At 43.3% G+C, this 19,809-nt stretch overlaps 1 protein-coding gene across 1 annotated transcript in view; it reads right to left on the minus strand.

Annotated features, from left to right (window-relative positions):
• NOS2 (nitric oxide synthase 2) overlaps window positions 1-19,809 on the minus strand; it is a 59,551-nt gene that overhangs the window by 20,030 nt on the left and 19,712 nt on the right. The window contains exons 10-18 of the mRNA XM_083170682.1: window positions 17,683-17,784; window positions 15,161-15,355; window positions 12,213-12,295; window positions 11,722-11,866; window positions 10,672-10,776; window positions 9,459-9,508; window positions 8,320-8,494; window positions 7,641-7,773; window positions 2,307-2,385 (exon numbers count right to left, since the gene is read on the minus strand). Of these exons, the coding sequence (XP_083026808.1) occupies window positions 2,307-2,385; window positions 7,641-7,773; window positions 8,320-8,494; window positions 9,459-9,508; window positions 10,672-10,776; window positions 11,722-11,866; window positions 12,213-12,295; window positions 15,161-15,355; window positions 17,683-17,784 (1,067 nt within the window). The remainder of the gene's footprint in view (window positions 1-2,306; window positions 2,386-7,640; window positions 7,774-8,319; window positions 8,495-9,458; window positions 9,509-10,671; window positions 10,777-11,721; window positions 11,867-12,212; window positions 12,296-15,160; window positions 15,356-17,682; window positions 17,785-19,809) is intronic.

The raw sequence follows: 19,809 nt of genomic DNA on the forward strand, positions 1-19,809 counted from the left end.
AAATCGGGTCTTTACAATGAAAAATCACATTGCATTGCATTGCATCGCATTGCATGCCTTAAGTAGTGGCATGCAATGAAAAAATCGGGCACCCAGATAATACACAAGTACCCTATTTTTAATAAAATTAGCTTCTGTCTGTTCGGCTGGATGGATTTTGATGTGGTTTTCACCATTTTATAGAGCATTTGCTGAGGGAGGTTTAGGTGTATGAAACAATAAACAATAACAAAAGGGAGCTGCACAGTGATGATTTTTGTAAGAGTGAAAATTTCATAAAGTGAATGTAGTGCTCTACACTACACGCAGTGGGTAAGAGTAGTAACATCGCAACATACTGTAGTCCATCAAGTTCAACCCATTGGAGGGTATGGTCTTTCTGTGTAAACCCCACTCTAATTATTTATTTGTTTGAGCTTTGGGCTAAATGATGATTATGGGTTATATCCCTGAATGTTATTTTTGCAGTAAATACTTGCCCAACCTTATTTTAAATGTATTCATTGTGTCTGCCAAAACCACAGGTTCTGGCAGAGGGTTCCATACCTTTACTGCCCTGACCGTAAAAAAAGACTTTCCATCTAAGGGTACAAAATCTCTCCTCTAGTCTAGACTAGCCCATGTGTCCTAGTCACCAACACCAAAAAAGGTTGATTGATAGTTCAATATATTGCCCTCTGATATATTTGTACATGTTAAGCCTGTCTTCTCTTAAATGTCTCTTTTCCAGTGGAAATATTTCTAATTTTGCTAAGCTGTCCTCATAGCTTAAAGACTCCATCCCTTTTATTAGCTTGGTTGCCCTTCTGTGGAATTTTTCTTGTTCTATAATGTCCTCTATAATGCCCTCTATAATGTCCTCTTTGTAGTGTAGAGAACATAAATGTACTGCAAGTTCTAGATGAGGCCTAATAATTACATTATTATCCCTAGCTTCTATGCCCCTTTTTATCCTTAATGGCTGCTCTATGACGCTGTTCACTGCACCCTAGTTTGTTATCAACTTGGACTCCTAGGTCATTTTCAAAGTCTGATTTTCCTAATTCTGCCCCATTTAGATTACAAGTCGCACCCTGGTTATGTCTCCCAAGATTCCTAACCTTACATCTGGTCACTCGTCTAGTTTGTAGCCTAGAGACATCCTCGTCCATTCTAATCAACCTACACAGTTTTCTTTCATCCGCAAAGATAGATACTTTGCTCAGTATTCCTTCCTCTATTTATTTGTTTGAGCTTTGGGCTAAATGATGATTATGGGTTATATCCCTGAATGTTATTTTTGCAGTAAATACTTGCCCAACCTTATTTTAAATGTATTCATTGTGTCTGCCAAAACCACAGGTTCTGGCAGAGGGTTCCATACCTTTACTGCCCTGACCGTAAAAAAAGACTTTCCATCTAAGGGTACAAAATCTCTCCTCTAGTCTAGACTAGCCCATGTGTCCTAGTCACCAACACCAAAAAAGGTTGATTGATAGTTCAATATATTGCCCTCTGATATATTTGTACATGTTAAGCCTGTCTTCTCTTAAATGTCTCTTTTCCAGTGGAAATATTTCTAATTTTGCTAAGCTGTCCTCATAGCTTAAAGACTCCATCCCTTTTATTAGCTTGGTTGCCCTTCTGTGGAATTTTTCTTGTTCTATAATGTCCTCTATAATGCCCTCTATAATGTCCTCTTTGTAGTGTAGAGAACATAAATGTACTGCAAGTTCTAGATGAGGCCTAATAATTACATTATTATCCCTAGCTTCTATGCCCCTTTTTATCCTTAATGGCTGCTCTATGACGCTGTTCACTGCACCCTAGTTTGTTATCAACTTGGACTCCTAGGTCATTTTCAAAGTCTGATTTTCCTAATTCTGCCCCATTTAGATTACAAGTCGCACCCTGGTTATGTCTCCCAAGATTCCTAACCTTACATCTGGTCACTCGTCTAGTTTGTAGCCTAGAGACATCCTCGTCCATTCTAATCAACCTACACAGTTTTCTTTCATCCGCAAAGATAGATACTTTGCTCAGTATTCCTTCCTCTATAACATTGGTACTCTACTGTATAGATTTTTACTTAAAAAATTAGGGTCCCCCAAAAATCACATGCCATTTTGCAATTTAGTGATTAAAAACCACAATAAAGATCATTTATGCGTACCGTTTTGAAAACTGCTAACTAAAACACATCTTGCTATACAGTATTTGGTCCAAGTTTTGTCTTTACAATACATGCTGATATTATTAATATTTTTATTATTATTATTATTATTATTATTATCCTTTCAAGTGTGTAAATATTTCATGTAGCTTACCCAGATTTAGAGTTTTGCAAATTCCGCTTCGATTTTAGCCTCATATTCAGGATGCTCCTTGAATGCAATTTTGAGAGTGCTGCAAAGAGAGATCAAAGTATTACAAGTCTATGTTATGTGAATACACAGAATGCATACCATGCTTCTTTCTAGCAAACAGCACACGGAGTGCCAGTCACAGTGCTGATTACATTCTAACCATGCCCCATACCATTGAAATACAATGGATTGTTTTGGCTATGAGATGGGATCCAATGGTTCATCCTTGCTTCAGCTGACATTAAATTCCACTCTTCACAATAAAACATGCTTTAGCTGTATAGTACATTATACCATTCAGTACATGAAAGCTATTGACTAGTACTGACCAGTGTACAGAAGAATAAAAATATTATTTCTTATTAATAGAACAGAATATTTATCACTGGACTTTTCCCATAGTTTTTCATAGACATACATTTGTAGTTCCTGAACAAGAAGTACAGTATATTCAATTTGGACAGTGTCATTCCTGGGACACTTTAGTAAAGGTATAATTTAAATAAGTGGCGGTAGGATAACACGAAATTCGGATTTAAAATTTGAGATCTAATACTAGAAAGATCCAACACCGAGACCTGATATTTTCAGATTTGCAGATGCATATAATATTGAATTAATTACATTCAACCACAGCTTATATGCTGTGGTTAATGAATTTACATAAAATATCTTTATTATATTTATAATATTAATATAAGATATGAATTATATATTATATAAATATTCATATATTTATTGTATTTATTATTCTTTTTGTAACCAATCACTATGTCACATTTTACTTTGTAGCGCACATATGCGTGTTCCCTGTTTTCTTTGCGTAGTGCAGATTTGCAGATACGGTCAGGTGCAGATCCCACTCCTGTGATCACAGCCTTTGTGTGTGATCGTAAGACACATTTTGGGGGGCATGGCCTTCAAATTGCATCGCCCATGCAAGACCATGTCCCCATTTTGCCACTGCTGCCCCTCTACCTGCGGGGAATAGATGCTGTACGCATGCGCACAGCATCTATTCCATGCTGACAAGCGGATGGCAGCGGGGACTCCCAACTGCCTCCCCACCGTGGGACACTGGTGGCCCTGGGTGGGACCCAATAAGGTCCCCAAAAACTGAGACGTTCCCGTGGTAAACGGGACAGTTAGGAGGTATGCCTGTTACTACATAAATTCTGTTGACTTAGGAGTTGAATATGATAATGGGTTTTTATTGTTGCATTATTAGGCACAATATTAAAAAAATGTTTTTAAGGTACTTGTGTAACAGCACGGCGCCCGGCTACGCTACATTTTCAGTGTAGCCCAACGGCTGCTTAGCGTAGTTAGCGTAGGGACTCCGTGGCAGCCCGGCTCTGTCCCCGGCGTTCATAGCTCTGTCCCCGGTGTCCATGGCTCTGTCCCCATCGTCCATGGCACGCCTAGTGAGCGCCTCTCATACAGCGCCGGTAACCGACAGATCCCCTGCGCTGGCGGACGCTGGCGGAGAGGGGATCATGCAGGCGCCGGCAGAGAGGTACTCCAGCTGTCTGAAATGCAGATGCGTCTCAGACGCTCCTGCGTCTCAGCAATTATGGCTGCAGGGTACTGGGATACGGGGTTAGGGGGTTTGGTCGCACGTGCATCTCCTGCACAAAGGGCGTATGTGGGCGCAAGTGCATCTTATGCACAATAAAGGAGGCATTTGTCAGTGCTCCATGTTACATACTGACAAATGCCTCCTTTTCAATCCCCCACTATCCACGCCAGCCTGAAGCGTGGCGAGCGCAGCGAGCCCCGTAAGGGACGCGCTACGCGTCCTCCCGACTTGTTCATTCCCCCATTATCCACGTCGGCGTGGAGTTGATTTAATAAAGTGTGGCGAGCGCAGCAAGCCACCAAGCCTGAAGCATGGTGAGCGGACGCGGAATACATGTGAAGTAATCTGCGTCCGCTCGCCACGCTTCGGGCTCGGTGGCTCACTGCGCTCGCTACACTTTATGAAATCAACTCCACGCCGACAGGGATAGTGGGGGTATGAACAAGTTGGGAGGACACGTAACGTGTCCGCTCGCCGCGCTTCATGTCATACATCTGAGACAGTAATGACGACATGTGTTAACTGTTAACTGGATTTTAGTTAATAATAAAGAATAAAAAAAATCAACTCAACAAAGTACAATAATATCAAATAATAAAGACCAAAGAATAATAATAAAACAGTTATTCTTCTGATTCTGCATTCATAGAAACTGCAACAGAAGTGGATGCAGTTGTGTTTGTATCTGTGTCGTCTGCTTTGTCAGCCTGTGGGAGCAGAGTTAAGGCATAAAGAATACGCTGGAAAGCATTTTCTGCGCCGAGAGTTTTGCACCACATAAATTCCTGTAGGTCGGAGTCCAGATTCTGGCGCGCAGTGCCCCTTTGCCTTTTGTTGCGCCACTTACACGATCCCCAAAGGCGTTCAATATTTTGGGTGTGAGCCCCAGTCTCCGGATCAACAAAATTGTAGCGGTGGTTCACCCGTGCATGGTGGTACCCTGCCTGCTTCAGCTGCTTGGTGTTATATGCGTGCCAGCAATCTGAGTATATAGTTGTCCCCGGTTCTATATATTTGTTTATGGCGACCATCAGGGTGCTGGAGTCACGTCTGTCAACAGGCGTAACAAAACAGTCACCAGTGTCTCTGGATATGCTTCCAAACAGCCATTGTTGAGGCCGCACGCATCCAATATTACTTTTCCTCTGCAGCGTTGGGGCTGCGACATTAAGTGCACGGTGCAGGCCTCCCGCATCAGGTTATTGTATAGCACTGTAGTTTTATTTGACAACTTCAGTTGTCGCTCACAGAAGGATATGCTTGTGAGCTCCTCTGCCCATGAATAAATGAAACGTATGAGGGTCAGAAATGGGATACGGCACCCCGGAAACCAATGTCCCGCATGGAGACTGACCTTCTTACGACAGGTTTTAATATGGCAGCGCCATATGCACTCCTTCATACTCAGGCGCATTGGGTGTCCATTAACACAGGTTTGTGTCACTGGCAGCAAATGGTGCTGCTGAAAAAAAAAACACTGACTCCTCCTCTGTCTGCAGTTGGATAAACATTGTGACAGGTTCTGCAGCCATTATGCAGTCACTTCACCTTCACCTCTGACTGACTACGGTAACTGCGTAACGCTGACTGACTACGCTGGCCGCGGGAACAGTACGCCAAATCTGACAGGGATGCTGACTACGCTGGCCACTAGAACACTACGCTGAATCTGATAACGAAGCTGACTACGCTGGGCGCGCAAACACTACGCTGATTCTGACAGCGCCGCTACGCTAACTACATAACGGGCGCCGTGCTATTACACAAGTACCGTTTTTATTATTTTGCCTTCACTGTTGAGGAGGTCTGAATCCGTAAGGGCTAATAGGTAGTTATCTCTTGTGTATATATGAACTATTTCACACCGTTTTTGTTAATTACTATCAATATTACAGCCAATAAGGCCATTTTTTATATGCTGTATTAGCTATTCATTATTCTCTTAAATAATAAATTCAGCCTGTCTTATGGCGAGGGAGGGTGAAGTGTTTCCCTTCCTCGTCTTTTAATGTGCATATCATTCTGCAGCCTGTTTCCTTAGTACACAGGGACCGCGCCTTATCCTGATCTCCGCTATTAGACAGATGTTGGGCAACAATGAACCAAGTGTGATGCATGAAGATTGGGCTGATCGGGAATTGTATAGTAGCTGGAAACATGTACGCTGGACTTCCTAATATTATAATATTACCATGATAAAACGGTCAGCCAACAGGTGCAGTGCCTGGGAAACACGAGCTACAAAGAACACACTCCTCAGTATGTTCCATTCTCCATTCCCTCACTTTTATGAAAAGCAAATTGTACTGCTCACTGATTACAGCGTACGGTTGGGTGCACTTTGGGTAAACTGCTTTGCCTGTCGCTAACTGCTGGTTGAGCTAAAACTTCTGCTGCTGTGTGTCCACGCCAGGTTGCCTTGAGGTGAGGGCTGCTGATATACCCTTAGGTTTATAATGAACATATCAACTTATCCAAGTGAGAATTAATTCCCTCGCATGTCTAAGGATGAAATTACAGACTACAGAAGGATCACTGACCAAATCAAGAATAGCTTAGATGGAGTTTACAAGACCAGCGCTGAGAGCTATCCAGATATTTAAGATGCACGCAATGACCAGCATATGGTACAGCTACAATGCCAAATGTAGCATCAGAGACTAACATATTACAGATCAGCAATGATCTACAAACATTACTATATAGCCTTTGATTTTTTCAAATATTGTACATTTCATTTGAATATTTTTCTCAATCCATAAATGGAACAGGATGATAGGTCTACAATGTATAGCTCAAAAGTAAATAGGTCGAAACCAAACAGTTCCATGTTGACCAAAGGTTGACATGCAGTAGGTTGGCATTGGCAAAAGGTCAACATATGAAATGATCGACATGAGTTTTTCCTAATTTATTACATTTTTGGGGGGGACTTTTTTAATGCTTTACTGTACACGTGGACTCCTATTATAAGTGTGCTAAGCCGTAGCAGAGCAAGGCACGGGCCCAAAGCATGACAGGAGAAGTCAGCCATGTGCACTGCATATGCTACTATACTGTTCATGCAGAAAGAAGCATCTTTGCATATCTACGTATTCCTGGAACTTGCGCTAGCACCAGGAGAGGGTAATGGGGGGGGGGGGGGGGTTAAGGACCATACTTCTTCTTCCATATTATTACACTTTAGTATTTCAGCAAATGTTTATTGTTCTGTATGGGAAAGGTTTTTTAAACTTTTATTGATGCCTAATTGTTAGTGTTGTTAAGCGTCACCCTCCTCACGGCATAATGGCAGGTCTTTAGAGAAGGAAATAGCAACATATTAGTCCCGCCCACTCCTAATTGGCCCACAAATGACATTTTTATGATTTTTCCAATTTCAATCTCCTATACATTCTGTGGGAGTAAATACATTTTATATTTTTATTTACATTTCACTTCTTGTTACTTCTTGTTACTTAATATTTGCTTTTGCATGCAAAACTGTAATCCAATTTAATGAAACTTTCTACGCATTTAATAAATATGTTTAAAACCAAGCAAGGATGTAAGTGTGTAAGCCTGGGTTAAGTGGTACTGATCCTGACCTGCACACATCATGTGATGTGTAGGCCTCATCTTCTTGTTAAAGTTAAAGTTAAAAACAACATTTTGAGATTTGGCCTTTTATGGTGTAAATAACTTTGCATCAATAGCGCGTATCATTCCCGGTATACCTTTGATGCGGTCTAATGGCTGTGCTTCATTCACCAGACGATAATTTTCCGGTTTCCAACCTTCTGTTGAGGTATATAATTTGGGCAATATAATTCTGTGTCTGTCCCGAATCTTGAATACTTCACAGGCATTCTAGAAAAGATACAGACATGCTATCAATTGTTAATAATGATTACTATATCATAAATCTAACACTACAGGAATGGCTGCAGTAGCTGGTGTCACATATAAGGGCTGATTCAGTGTTAGCCCTTAACCTGGCCATATCGCATGATTGAAAATACATGCAGAATCTTGCCTGCATTTAGATATCCAGTTAGAAGTTCAACACCAAAAGGTCAAGAGATTCTAAATGTTAACACGGAGAATGTCCATAGGGACTTTAGGTAGACAACAGTCATGTCAACATTCAATAATGTAAAATAGCGAACTTGTATACTGCCACTGGGGATCATTATTATAATTTATATATATGGTGCCACAAGGGTTCCGCAGCGCCTGACAATACATATATGAGCAAAAGGAACAAAACAAGAAAATAGTGATTTACAGTACAAATGGAAATGAGGGCAAGTACTGTACATAGATAGATAGATAGATAGATAGATAGATAGATAGATAGATAGACACTGTACAAACTGTATATTGTATACAGGTTGAACATGTATTGTACTGTACCTTAAATGTGTGGACAGCCCATGTTGCAAAGGCCTCTTCTTGTCCATTGAGCTCATCTCCTTCACCAGTAGAGCTGATCTGAGAGGCTCCAAGCTGTGCCAACTTCTGGTCCAGGGTATGAGCAAATGCACAAAACTGTGGGTACATGCTGGAGCCAAGGCCAAACACTGCATACCTGTTGTGATAATTAGTATTCCTGAGACATATAGACAAGCATCGTTTATCAAAAAAATAACATAACAAATAAATGATGAAAGTGCTACGGATCATGCTTTAGATGTTCTAAAAGGATTAAAGCATGATCTGTAGCACTCAGACTTTGTACATAATGTTTGGTAGCACACTTATCCCTGCTCCTTCTCCTGACACAAATCGAGAGAGAGAGAGGGCGGGATGTACTAAGGTAAAAATGCATTTTCAAATGTATTATGACCCGGCCACCGCGTTTTTGATGGCCAGGGTATCACCACCTTTGGGTGATGATATCCTATCGCTGCCTGCTGCAACCCACCGCAGACGCCGACCCCACTTCCTGGCCGTTATACTGTACCTCTGCCAAACTTCTCCTCCCCCTAGCAACACAGCCGGAGGTCCTTCCGGCTGCAGGTGTGAGGAGGAGGCGCCCAGGACACCTGCTTCCCATCCAGGAAGAACTAGAGCTGAAGATGGAGAGCCCAGGGATGAGACCCCCGCACACCACATCACAGGTATCGCAAGGGGCCTCCGTCACCTCATTGCGATGCTAATCGCATATGTTAGTACATATAGTAATATATCCCACAGAGAGAGAGAGAGCAAGGCAATAAGGGGGATGGAGGAGCAGATAGAGAGAGGGCGGAAATAGCATGAGGTGAACCAGCATATGCCACCTTGGAGATGGAGGCACTCTCAGGGATAAATCTATGAAGATTGGATGTTGCCCATACCGGCCAATCAGTTTCTACATTTTAGTTAGCGCCTTCTAGAAGATAATAGATATATTCTCATTGGTTGCTATGGGAAACATCCCATCTTAGTAAAATTACCCCTCAGTGTGCACCAATCATTGTCACATTGATGCTATGCTACTTACTTATACTACACCACAGCATAAAGAGGGCAAAGAGATAGTGCATAGAGATTTGGGTTGCCATTAGTACCTTAATGTTTCTTCCAGTGTTTCCATATTACAAATTGATTTCTTGAATTTCTATAGAAATAAACCAAAAGCTGTAAATATGCATACTGTACATACTGTAGGAACATTACTATCATGCGTGCATAGCGATAACAAATGGTTTTATTAAAAGGAGTTTCTTTAAAGAGTACGTTTGCCTAATGGGCTTTTTTCATGTTAATAGATGTATGGCAGCCTAGCACAATTCAGGAAATGTGTATATGGTAGATAACGAGGGTGTAGGATACTTTGTTTCAGGATGTACTAGATCATCTATTTTGTAGATTCTGAAGAGATATACTTTGAACTTGTATTAAACTGAAATATTTTCTTTTTGCAGCTGTGTAACCACAATGTATGCCTCGCATCAGGTAGCTCCCAGACCCCAACCCTCCGGGCCTGCTGGTACAGTTTGCTCCCCCTTCTGCGTCTGGTACTCAGCTTCTGCTGCCATAGGCTGATATAGGTGGGTGCAGTGCAGGGTGGGAACCCACAGATTGGGGAGGGGCTTTCCGATGCCTGGGATGGAAGGCTTGGGCTTTGGGTTCCTAGCATTATGGGGTCCTTAGGCAACTGCCCATCAAGCCCATGCGTTAAGACGGCCTTGACCCCCAAAGCTGAGAGGTCCCTTAGGAGGCAAATGTCCTAGAGATGCCAAAAGAGGGGGGCCCATGTCTATTATTGTACCCCAGGTGTTTTGCCCACTAACAGCACAACCTAGAGGAGGAACACTAGCTCCTGCAGCAGTCCCCTCACAGGCTCACACTTGTGCCAATGTGGCTGCACTGATATACTATCTCAGCCAGCAATAGTGAGCAGAGAAAAGTGTCCCCCTGGGGCCGCTGAAGCCTGAAGAGGGGACATTCTATTATAAAATTGCACCATTTTTACATCAAAATCCCAGTTTCCTCACCTCCCTGTGGCCAGAACGTCTCCTAATCAGCATCTGCCCCAGGTGATAAGATGCATTTCTGTCAATATTTCACATTATAAGCTTTCAATTACTATTATTTTTTTTTTTGAATTTTGCATGATTATATTTAATGGCTGCATACGTCACATAGAAACTGATGGAGGGTGTATTGTAATTCCTGGAGCTTCCCCAATAGGCGAGTACAGTAACTGGGAATACTGGTCTAAGCTGAGTTTCTTGATGTGCAACATGTGCTATTAGTACTTAGTATTAAGGTACCTACCTCTCCATTACCAGGGCAGTCTCCATTTCCAAATGTGCTTGTCACCACCAGGAGAAGAGTTTCTTTATGCAAACTGCTGATATTATAGTCCTCCATACAGATGACCTACAATCAAACTTGTTAGCTCCAAGACCTAGTCAGGATTGTCACACATGGTTTAAAATTATGTGCATTAGTTCCAATGTATAACAAAGTAGATAGGAGACAGTGCAGGCATATCCCTATTACAGATACAGGTCTATGGTACAGTGAGCATTACTGTGTGGGGCATCATGTGGGGCAATCAGGGCCACCGAGAGTTGGGGGAGGAGCGGGTACTAATAGCCCGGGCCCAGACTTGCTGGATGGGCCCGGTGGGGGCCCTGGTCCGACCCCCGTCAGATCCCCCCCACCCCTTTCCCCTTCTGTTCATCCCAGGCAGCAGCACACACCTACAGTATGTGCTGTGCTGACAGCAGGCTCAGCATGAGCGTCTCACTGACAGTGTGAGAGCTCATGCTGAGCCTGCTGTCAGCACAGCACATGGTGTAGGTGTGCTGCTGCTGGGGGGGGGGTGGCAATAACACTCCTTTCACGACTTTAGAGTGTTTTTTCACCTCCCCTAAACATTTTGGAGGCGTATGCTAATCGCGGTGAGGGCCAAGCCTCCTGTGATTAGACCACACACCCAAAATTTTACCAGGACCAGGCATACCTCTCGGTGGCCCTGGGGGCAACAGGCAATACTGCCCATTAAAGCGGCTTCCTCAGTCTCAGTCATGCATAGGAGTGATCACATGTATAGAAGATATTCTTAAACAAAAAAAATGAAAAAATCTATCTATCTATCTGATTATCTAATTATTTATCTTTCTATGTATATATAGTTTGTGCTGTGTAATGTCAAATAAATATTTAATAAAGAAGACAGGTTTACTTCCCTATTTCGCATCAGTAGCTCTTGTCACCTAGCACACACTGTAGGCAGCCATATTGTGTGTCATGAGAATGCAGTTTATTTACTAAGATCCAATCTCTGCAGTGACTGGTGCACTTTACATGTTGCCTTACCTCCGCGTTGAAAGCATAGCTAAATAATGTTTGCAGTTTTTTGGCAAATGTCTCAGATTTTCCTGTTTCTGTTGCATAGAGAATAGTTGCCTTTGTTCTGGCAGCCATAGATTTTCTTAGAAGCGTTGAAGCAAAAAGGACTGCCCTGAAATAGTAAGTACAGTATGAGTACAGTTACACATCAGCAGCTGGCAAAGCAGATCAGATTAGTGCACCAACTACTGTACTTCAGCAAAGTGATTCAACCTTTACTTCCTATGAGCCCAGCAAATTATTCTCCCACAATGCATGTCTGTCAGCCAAGTGCAGGCTGAGAATTATCTACCATCGGCAGCCGGCTTATTCTATTATATCAATGTTTGTGACTCCATAAATAACTCTATTGACCTGTCAGATAGAATGTCTGTGACTACAGCCATTTAGTGCTATTTACAAGCAGCAGAGCCTTAGCTCCCATTCAGATATCTGCTGGGAAAACATTATTTTCTTACTTTGCAATAGCGCCAAGCTTGAATTTTTTCTTCTGTAATTTGCGTCTCTCATCATGCCACACGTGAGTTTTCCAGGCATCAATCTAAAAAAGTATTTTAGAAAATGGTTTTAAAAAAGTATTTTATGGACTTTATTAGTTTTTCTTTTATTTACAGTTTCTTATATAGCGCAGCAGATTCCATTGCGCTTTGCAATTGTAGGCAGTGATAAAACAAACTGGGTAATAACAGACAGACTTGGAGGTAGGAGGGCCCTGCTGCAAGCTTACAATCTATAGGGATATAGGAGGGAAACACAAGGACAGGCACCAGTAATAGCATAGCAGTCCCACCAAGGGAAGCTGTATGATATATAAGAGCCTCAGAGGGTTATGCATGTGGAACTTAACAGAGGCAGAACTCTGGGAGGCAATGGAGTCATCTGCTGCTGGGCTCCTGCTCCCAAGGGGGCACCTCTCCTAACCATGCAAGTATAAATCAGTTATTTAAAAGCCAACTATATTACTTCTGTTGCTGAGTTCTGAGAAATATATGTTATATATCTATATTTCTTAACAGAAATATAATTTTATATAAGGTTTTATTGGGTTGTGTTGTGTATGTGTGTGTGTGTGTGGGGGGGGGGGGGGGGGTAGGGGACCAATATATATATCTTGCCTCCGGGCATCTGGAACGAACTTACGCCACTGGAAGTTAAATATGATAGGCTTGCCTGTAGAGGTGAGTTTTCAGGGGACGCTTGTGCAAATACACAAAAGATCACAATTTACATTGTAGTCAGGGGCTAGATTTAATTGGCATCTGATTTGTGGTGGTTTTGTTACTGTTATGGAAATAATATTATATGCAAAACACTCCTGGTTGTCTAGTAAACATTTTATATGATATATTTTATATTATATTTAAATGAGCTGCACAAATAGTTGAAAATGAAACCGTAGCAAAATATATGTATTTTTGTGTATATTGAGCCAACGTATTTTACTTTGCAGAAGTTTATGCATGGAAGGGCCCGACTGTGTGAATGAATGTGTACAGGTGCACCTCCTTTAACACCCATGCAAATATGTCCAAAATCCTTTGAAACAGGCTCACCATCGAATGATTTTTACACTTGCCACAAGTCATTGCATTGCTGCATAGCCCCAGACTTACTCAGCGCTGCGATATAAAACAGGCATATGCGTGCTGCTGCTGACATCACAAAGGCTTTTTTGCCTGTCACTCCCGTTATTTTTTGGGCACGCCAAGCCGTTTTCTTGACACTCCCATGAAACATCCAGTTCCACACGCCCACTGCATGTCAATCAACTTGCGTACAGCCAGCGAACAGAAAAAGTTGCAAGACTTGAGCACAGCCAGACATTGCGCATGCTCAATGTGGCCAAAACACATGAGCAGTTCATCGATAATCGGGCTCTGTGTGCATTTGTCGCCGTGCAAACAGGTCTGAATTGGACTTTAGACCATTCTTGTCTTACCCATAATTATCCATAATTCATCATTTTTTTAGATTAACCCCTTCAGTGGTGGTTTTTTTGGGGGGTAGCGCTCCCCACTGGGCAAGTTTTTTATGGGGAGCGCTCCCTTAAAAAAAAAACACCACTACCTTCCTGGGTCCGGGCAGCGCCGCTGCACTGTCAATCAGCGGCTGCCCGGACCTGCGTCCAACGCGCCGCGTCGCTGTCCCCGGCAGCCAGCTTGTCATAAGGCGGCGCTGGGGACTTCAATAGTAAACCCGGAGGGGAGGAGGGAGGATGAGGGAGGAGGCGGTGCCGCAGAGGGGAGGGAGCCAGTCAATGCGACGCTGCCTGAGATCAGTGAGTGAACTCAGCAGCGCTGCCCGGCTCCAAACAGTGGCAATCCCGAGAATTTTCCAGGCTTGCCAGACTGGGCACTGAGGCACAGCCCGGAAAATTCTCGGGATTGCCACTGAAGGGGTTAAACCGTATCCTCAGCCAGCCATTTCTGTGGGAGTACCTTAGTTATTGGGTATTACTGGTGTCCCACCTATACTCCCAACCTCCCTCATAAATACAATACTCTGCCAGTTGCCCTGTCCATAATATCCACCCCTCTCCTTTCCTTATACCATACATAACTACAAGACTTCTACAAAGCAGCTCCCATCGTTCGTAGAGAATTGCTGTCTCTGCCCCACACTACCAGACACTGTCTTACACTATAACGCCTAACACCAGTTATAATCACACGTCCCTAACCAGCAGCCAGAATTGGTGTTTATACTACCTTTTCTATCAGTTTAGATTGTAAGCTCCTTTGGATCATGTCTAGTATCCGTTTCATGTCTAACAGGTTTACAGTATGTTTCTTGTTGCATTATCATAATTATATGATGCATTTTGCCCTTCGTGATTATGGGGGTCATTCAGACCCAATCGCTTGACTGCGAATTCACAGCCCAAGTGATTATCAAAGATCCATACGATCATCTCTGGCCTTCACAACTTGAGTGATAGGCGCCAGGCGTTTGGGGGCGGCACGCCCTTGTTTTCTGGGAGTGCCCCAGAAAAGTCAGGCCAGCCGTTGGGAGGGAGGGCCACTGACATCATCAGCTGCCTCCTTCCCCCTATGGCTATCGCAGTGCCGAGTAAATATAGACTTGCTCATTGCAGCCAACATGGAGGAAACCATTCAATGCTGAGTTATTGTGAATGGTATTCACAGCCGTGCACTTGGGCGTGGGGAACTCTGGCGGGGAGCGTTTACCTGATCGTTAGGCTCTGAACATTTGAAGCCCAGCAATCAGTTCTGAATGACCCCTATGTTTGGACTTCATAACATTTTAATGAATAGTAGAATATAAATAGGTTTTGCTTGGAAGCAACATGTGTAGAAGCTGTTGCTATACATGCTACCATTGTACACAACTGCAACATAGACATTTGGTGAAATATGTTTAGACTATGATTTTGTGCTGGCCTTACCTGATAATAGTAGAAGGGGCTCAGAATGTAGTTGAGCATTTCCTGGTGAAACACTGAAGTGATGCTTCCCGATATTGGTGGAACCAGCCAAACCCAATCCGCTGGGCAGCCTCCCCTAAGCCTGTATTCATTCTCCATATGTTTCATGAAGGACTCTGCTGCGGTATAGTGATCCATTATTGTTATATTTTGTTTCTGGCAGAAAGATAATGAGCTTTAATTGAGATTATGTTAATATATTTGGGGGCTTATAAGCCTTGGATAGAGATAAAGTGGCTGAGATAAAGTACCAGCCAACCAGCTCCTAACTGCTGTGGTATAGGGAATACTTGAAGAATGACTGTTAGGGTCTGCTTTGTTAGTACTCTAGCACTCTCCAAGGCTTAGTACATAGACCAATACGATGAAATCGGCTCTTGTTGCATTTTTTTCATAAATTAATATTGAAAGTGAATTTGCCATAGACTGTATGTACTAGGTTATTTATGAAGAGCAAAACCTATACTACAGTATATGATACTATACTATATCATAAAATAAGTTTTAATTTCTACTCATGCAGAGCAAATAACATCTCTCATTATATAGGGAGAATAATACCCCTTTCACACTCGCAAGTGCTTGCAAGCTGGGTCCAAAATCCCAGCTGCGATCTGACTTGCAAGCGCTTTCACACTAGCCACCCAACACAGCATAAAACCGGGCTGGCGGCGTCATCTTGAGGTGGGGGTGGGGCGTCAGCATCTTCCAGCAGCGCCTTTACACTACAGTGAACGGGACCCGGGTCACATCGACCCAGGATACCCACTCACACTGCGCCTGGATCCGAGAGCATTCCGGGTCCAACCCAGGTCAAGACCTGGGTGGAAAAACCAGAATGCTGGACCCTTTCACAATGACCAATTTCCTGGGTTGATGGGCGTTCATTGCGGCATTGCGGCTCCTGATTGGCCGCTAGGCGGCCAATAGAATCATTCGGAGGAGAGGCGCTAAACATGAACCATCAGCGTCTCTCCTATTAGTTCGGCGACAGGGTACCAGGACACTCGCGTTTTTTAGTTTTGCGAAAACCTGGACTACTTCAGGATAGAAGAGGATATTTGCTTCCACAGGTCCCCTATGGATTACTTCGGACCCCGGACCTGGATGCCGTCCCGGATGCCGACACGGACCCCGACCTGGATGCCGACACGGACCCAGACCAGGACACCGGACCAAGACCGAGGCCTACCTACGGGCTCAAGATAGGTAAGTATAAGTATGTATGGGCTATGTATGTACCTGGTCAGGTAAGTCCAGTAGGGGGGGGGGTCCCCACTCCCCCAGGGCCCCTGGCCAGGCTGACTGGTCAGTAGTGTTAATGTTTTGGCCGCGGGACCTTATATAATAAGTGTCCCCCGGCTGTGACATTACCCTGCTGGCTGGTTTGGCCTGGGGCTGGTTCTTAAAATACGGGGGCCCCCTAGTCATTTTGTCCCCCGTATTTTGGGAACCAGACCCAGCCCTGGAGCCTGGGGCTGGTTTTAAAAAATCGGGGAACCCCTATTTGCCGGGTTCCCTGATTTTTTTTAAACAGCCCCGGCTCTTTCAGCCTGGTGCTGGTTTCGGCTGTGGGGGGGACCCCACACCGTTTTTTAAATGTATTTATTTAATTTTCTATTTTTTTTTACACTGAAGCCTGAACGGATCTGACTGATCCGTGCAGGCTTCTGAAAAATACAACAGGAAAATATAGTGTATTTTCCTGCCATATTTGGCCGACCATTCGTGGCCGTTTTACGCCAATTAGCAGACGTATTTTCAATACCGCCGCTTAGTAAATCAGAAAACACCATTCTTTTGAATGGTGATTCCTTTCGTTTTCTATCGATGGTGTATTCATTCGTATTTGTAAATACAAATACGAATGTCCCATCAATACGAATACGAAAATTCGTATTTTTGGCATAGTAAATACCAAAAATACGAATACGCCCCAAAAAATCGTATTTTCCTATGAAAATACAATTTTTTTCTACGAATTCAGCTTAGTAAATTTCCACCTAAATGGCTGTCTGCATAATAATTGGTGGATGGCTGGAGCTGTCCACCAGTCAGTGCTGACAGTGATTTGATTCCCTGTATGGAAGCATGTGGAGAACAGAGTTTAGTTATGATTCTTTTACATGTATTCACACGAATCAGTGGGTAGAGCCCCTGTGTATTGCTTTGCCCAGGGCCTACACTGATGTTAAAGTGGCCCTGCTCCAAGCCCCTGGTGTTGCAGAATACAAGAAGAGGCTACTCGGTAGAATATGGAGAGCTGAGATCACTTTTACTACATATTTTATGGTATTATAGAAATAGTAAATGTGTAAGTCTTGCAAAAAATAAAATACAATGGGCTTAATTCAGACCTGATCGCAGGGCAAATTTGTTCTCAAAATGGGCAAAACAATATGCATTGCAGGTGGGAGAAAATGTTGTCAATGCATAAATAATTTATGTATTGATTTTATCTTGCATATGGCAGCAGAACTTACTTGGAAGCTGTGAAGAACAGCCACATTTATTTCAAGAACTGCCTGATCTTTCCAGAGTGATGCCAGCCGGTGCGTCTCTAAGCCCATCCTCTTTCCAATGTCCTGGGGAGTTACAGATAATGGGAGATGTGTGAGTCTCATGTGACGTACAGGCATGGGAGCTTTCATTCAGGAGACCCCTTACCCAGAAATTTCAGAAAGGAAAACATGGAATGTATTACATTATTCTTATTTTCATTTCATTTCATGATATAAGCAGAACATATTGGGGCAGATGTATTAAGCCTGGAGAAGAGATAAACTGGAGATAAAGTGAAAGGAGATAAAGCACCAGCCAATGAACTGCCTTTGAAAATGACAGTTGGGATTTGATTGGGTGGTGCATTATCTCCTTTCACTTTATCTCCACTGTATCTCTTCTCCAGACTTAATATATCTGCCCCTGTGTTGTATAGACTTACAACTCCTGTACTAATTACTATGCTAAACAAAACAAAACATGCGGGAAGAATTTAGTAGATTGTATACTTATTCTAGTAGTTTTTAGGCATTGGTATTCTCTATCCTTCAGATTCTACATATTACTTGTACTAGGTAACACAATGTTATGGCATCTTATGAGGGGAGTGGAGTCTTGTGCAGACAGTGTCTAAGTGCCTTCCCCCATCTAAAAAATGAGCCATGCACAGTGAGAACTTGGCACACTGGCATAGTCTAGTCCTAGAAAAAAGAAGCCGGCACTAGAGACAGCTGCAGTAGTAGGTAAGTTGTTTGAAGGGGTGCAAGTTGTACAGTGTGTGACGCCACTGGACCAAGGGGCCAATGTACAGTACACTCTCTGCACCCATGATAGATTTGCCACTGAATGATGTGAATGATGGTATGAATGCACCCATTTGTACCCATTCATGTTAATGACGGCTGGGAACCCTTGCTCGACTAATTTACAAACAGCTGAATTCGGCTGAGTTGCCGTTTTTACGACCAGCAAGTTAAGCCAAATTTGGCTGTACAAATGAGTAGACCATCGACAGAACTTGGCCGCATATGTCCATAGAGTTCTATGGTGGTCAGCTCATCTACAAACATTCCTAAGGCTAAAAATACCAATGGTAAACGCGACATATTTTCCATCCGTATTGATGAAGCCTGCACAGGTCAAATCCGTTCATGCTTCTCTGTGTAAAATTTTGAGAAAATAAATAAATAAAAAATTGCTTGGGGTCCAATCCCCCTCAAGCATAACCAGCCAACGGCTCTTTGAAATACAGAAAAACAAAAGCTTGGGGCCCGTATTACCGGCTCAAAGGACCCCAGGCTTTTTTCCATTTCGTTATTTAATTTTTAAAAAATTTTACGCAGAGAAGCATCGCATCGATCTGATTGAACTGCGTGATGCTTCAGGGTCGTCCGTATTTGGCTGCCGGGCAACTCGGCAAATATGAATCATATGTAAGTCTGACGAGTTCTCAGGTCATAAAAATACTGCTGATCACAGCAGAAGCCATTTGCACACTTTTCGTGTCCCTCTGCGCATTTGCATAGGGACTTTTGGCTCACAGACCCAGAAGTACAGACACAGGCAATAATCGCAAAGGGCAACTCTTTGCGTTACTCATCATTTATGTTAGTACATATGCAATGAGCATCCTTGTGATGGGCAGTAGGATGTACTGCCAGTGCTTGGTACATCCCGTCCTCAGCCACTAGTCTCATGCATTGCTACTAAGCGTTCGGCATTTACCACCTCAGACTGACTTCCTTTGGCCCAGCACTCTCCCTGCAACAGTCTTCCTCATCTGTACTAAGTATTAGGGATGGCCATTGCCCATTGATGATTAAAACACCTTTGTGTGTGGTCTAGCGGCCCAACAGTCTGGAATCTGATGGTCAGTACACTGACATCGGAATCCCGACTGCCAATACTTTGACAGGGGGCGAGAACAATAAAGAGCCTTACAGGCTCAAAGCGCTGGCCATGCTGCGGGCTCGGTGGCTTGCTGCACTCACCACCCACAGGTTTTATTCTCCTTCTATGGGGGGTCATGGACTCCCTTGAAGGAAAATAGCCCATCGGGAGGTCATCCGGCACCCAATCATTTATGGTATATGCCCAGTGTGAAATAC

Source organism: Crinia signifera, chromosome 2, assembly GCF_055691185.1.
Source record: "Crinia signifera chromosome 2, ASM5569118v1, whole genome shotgun sequence".
Lineage (NCBI taxonomy): Eukaryota > Metazoa > Chordata > Amphibia > Anura > Myobatrachidae > Crinia > Crinia signifera.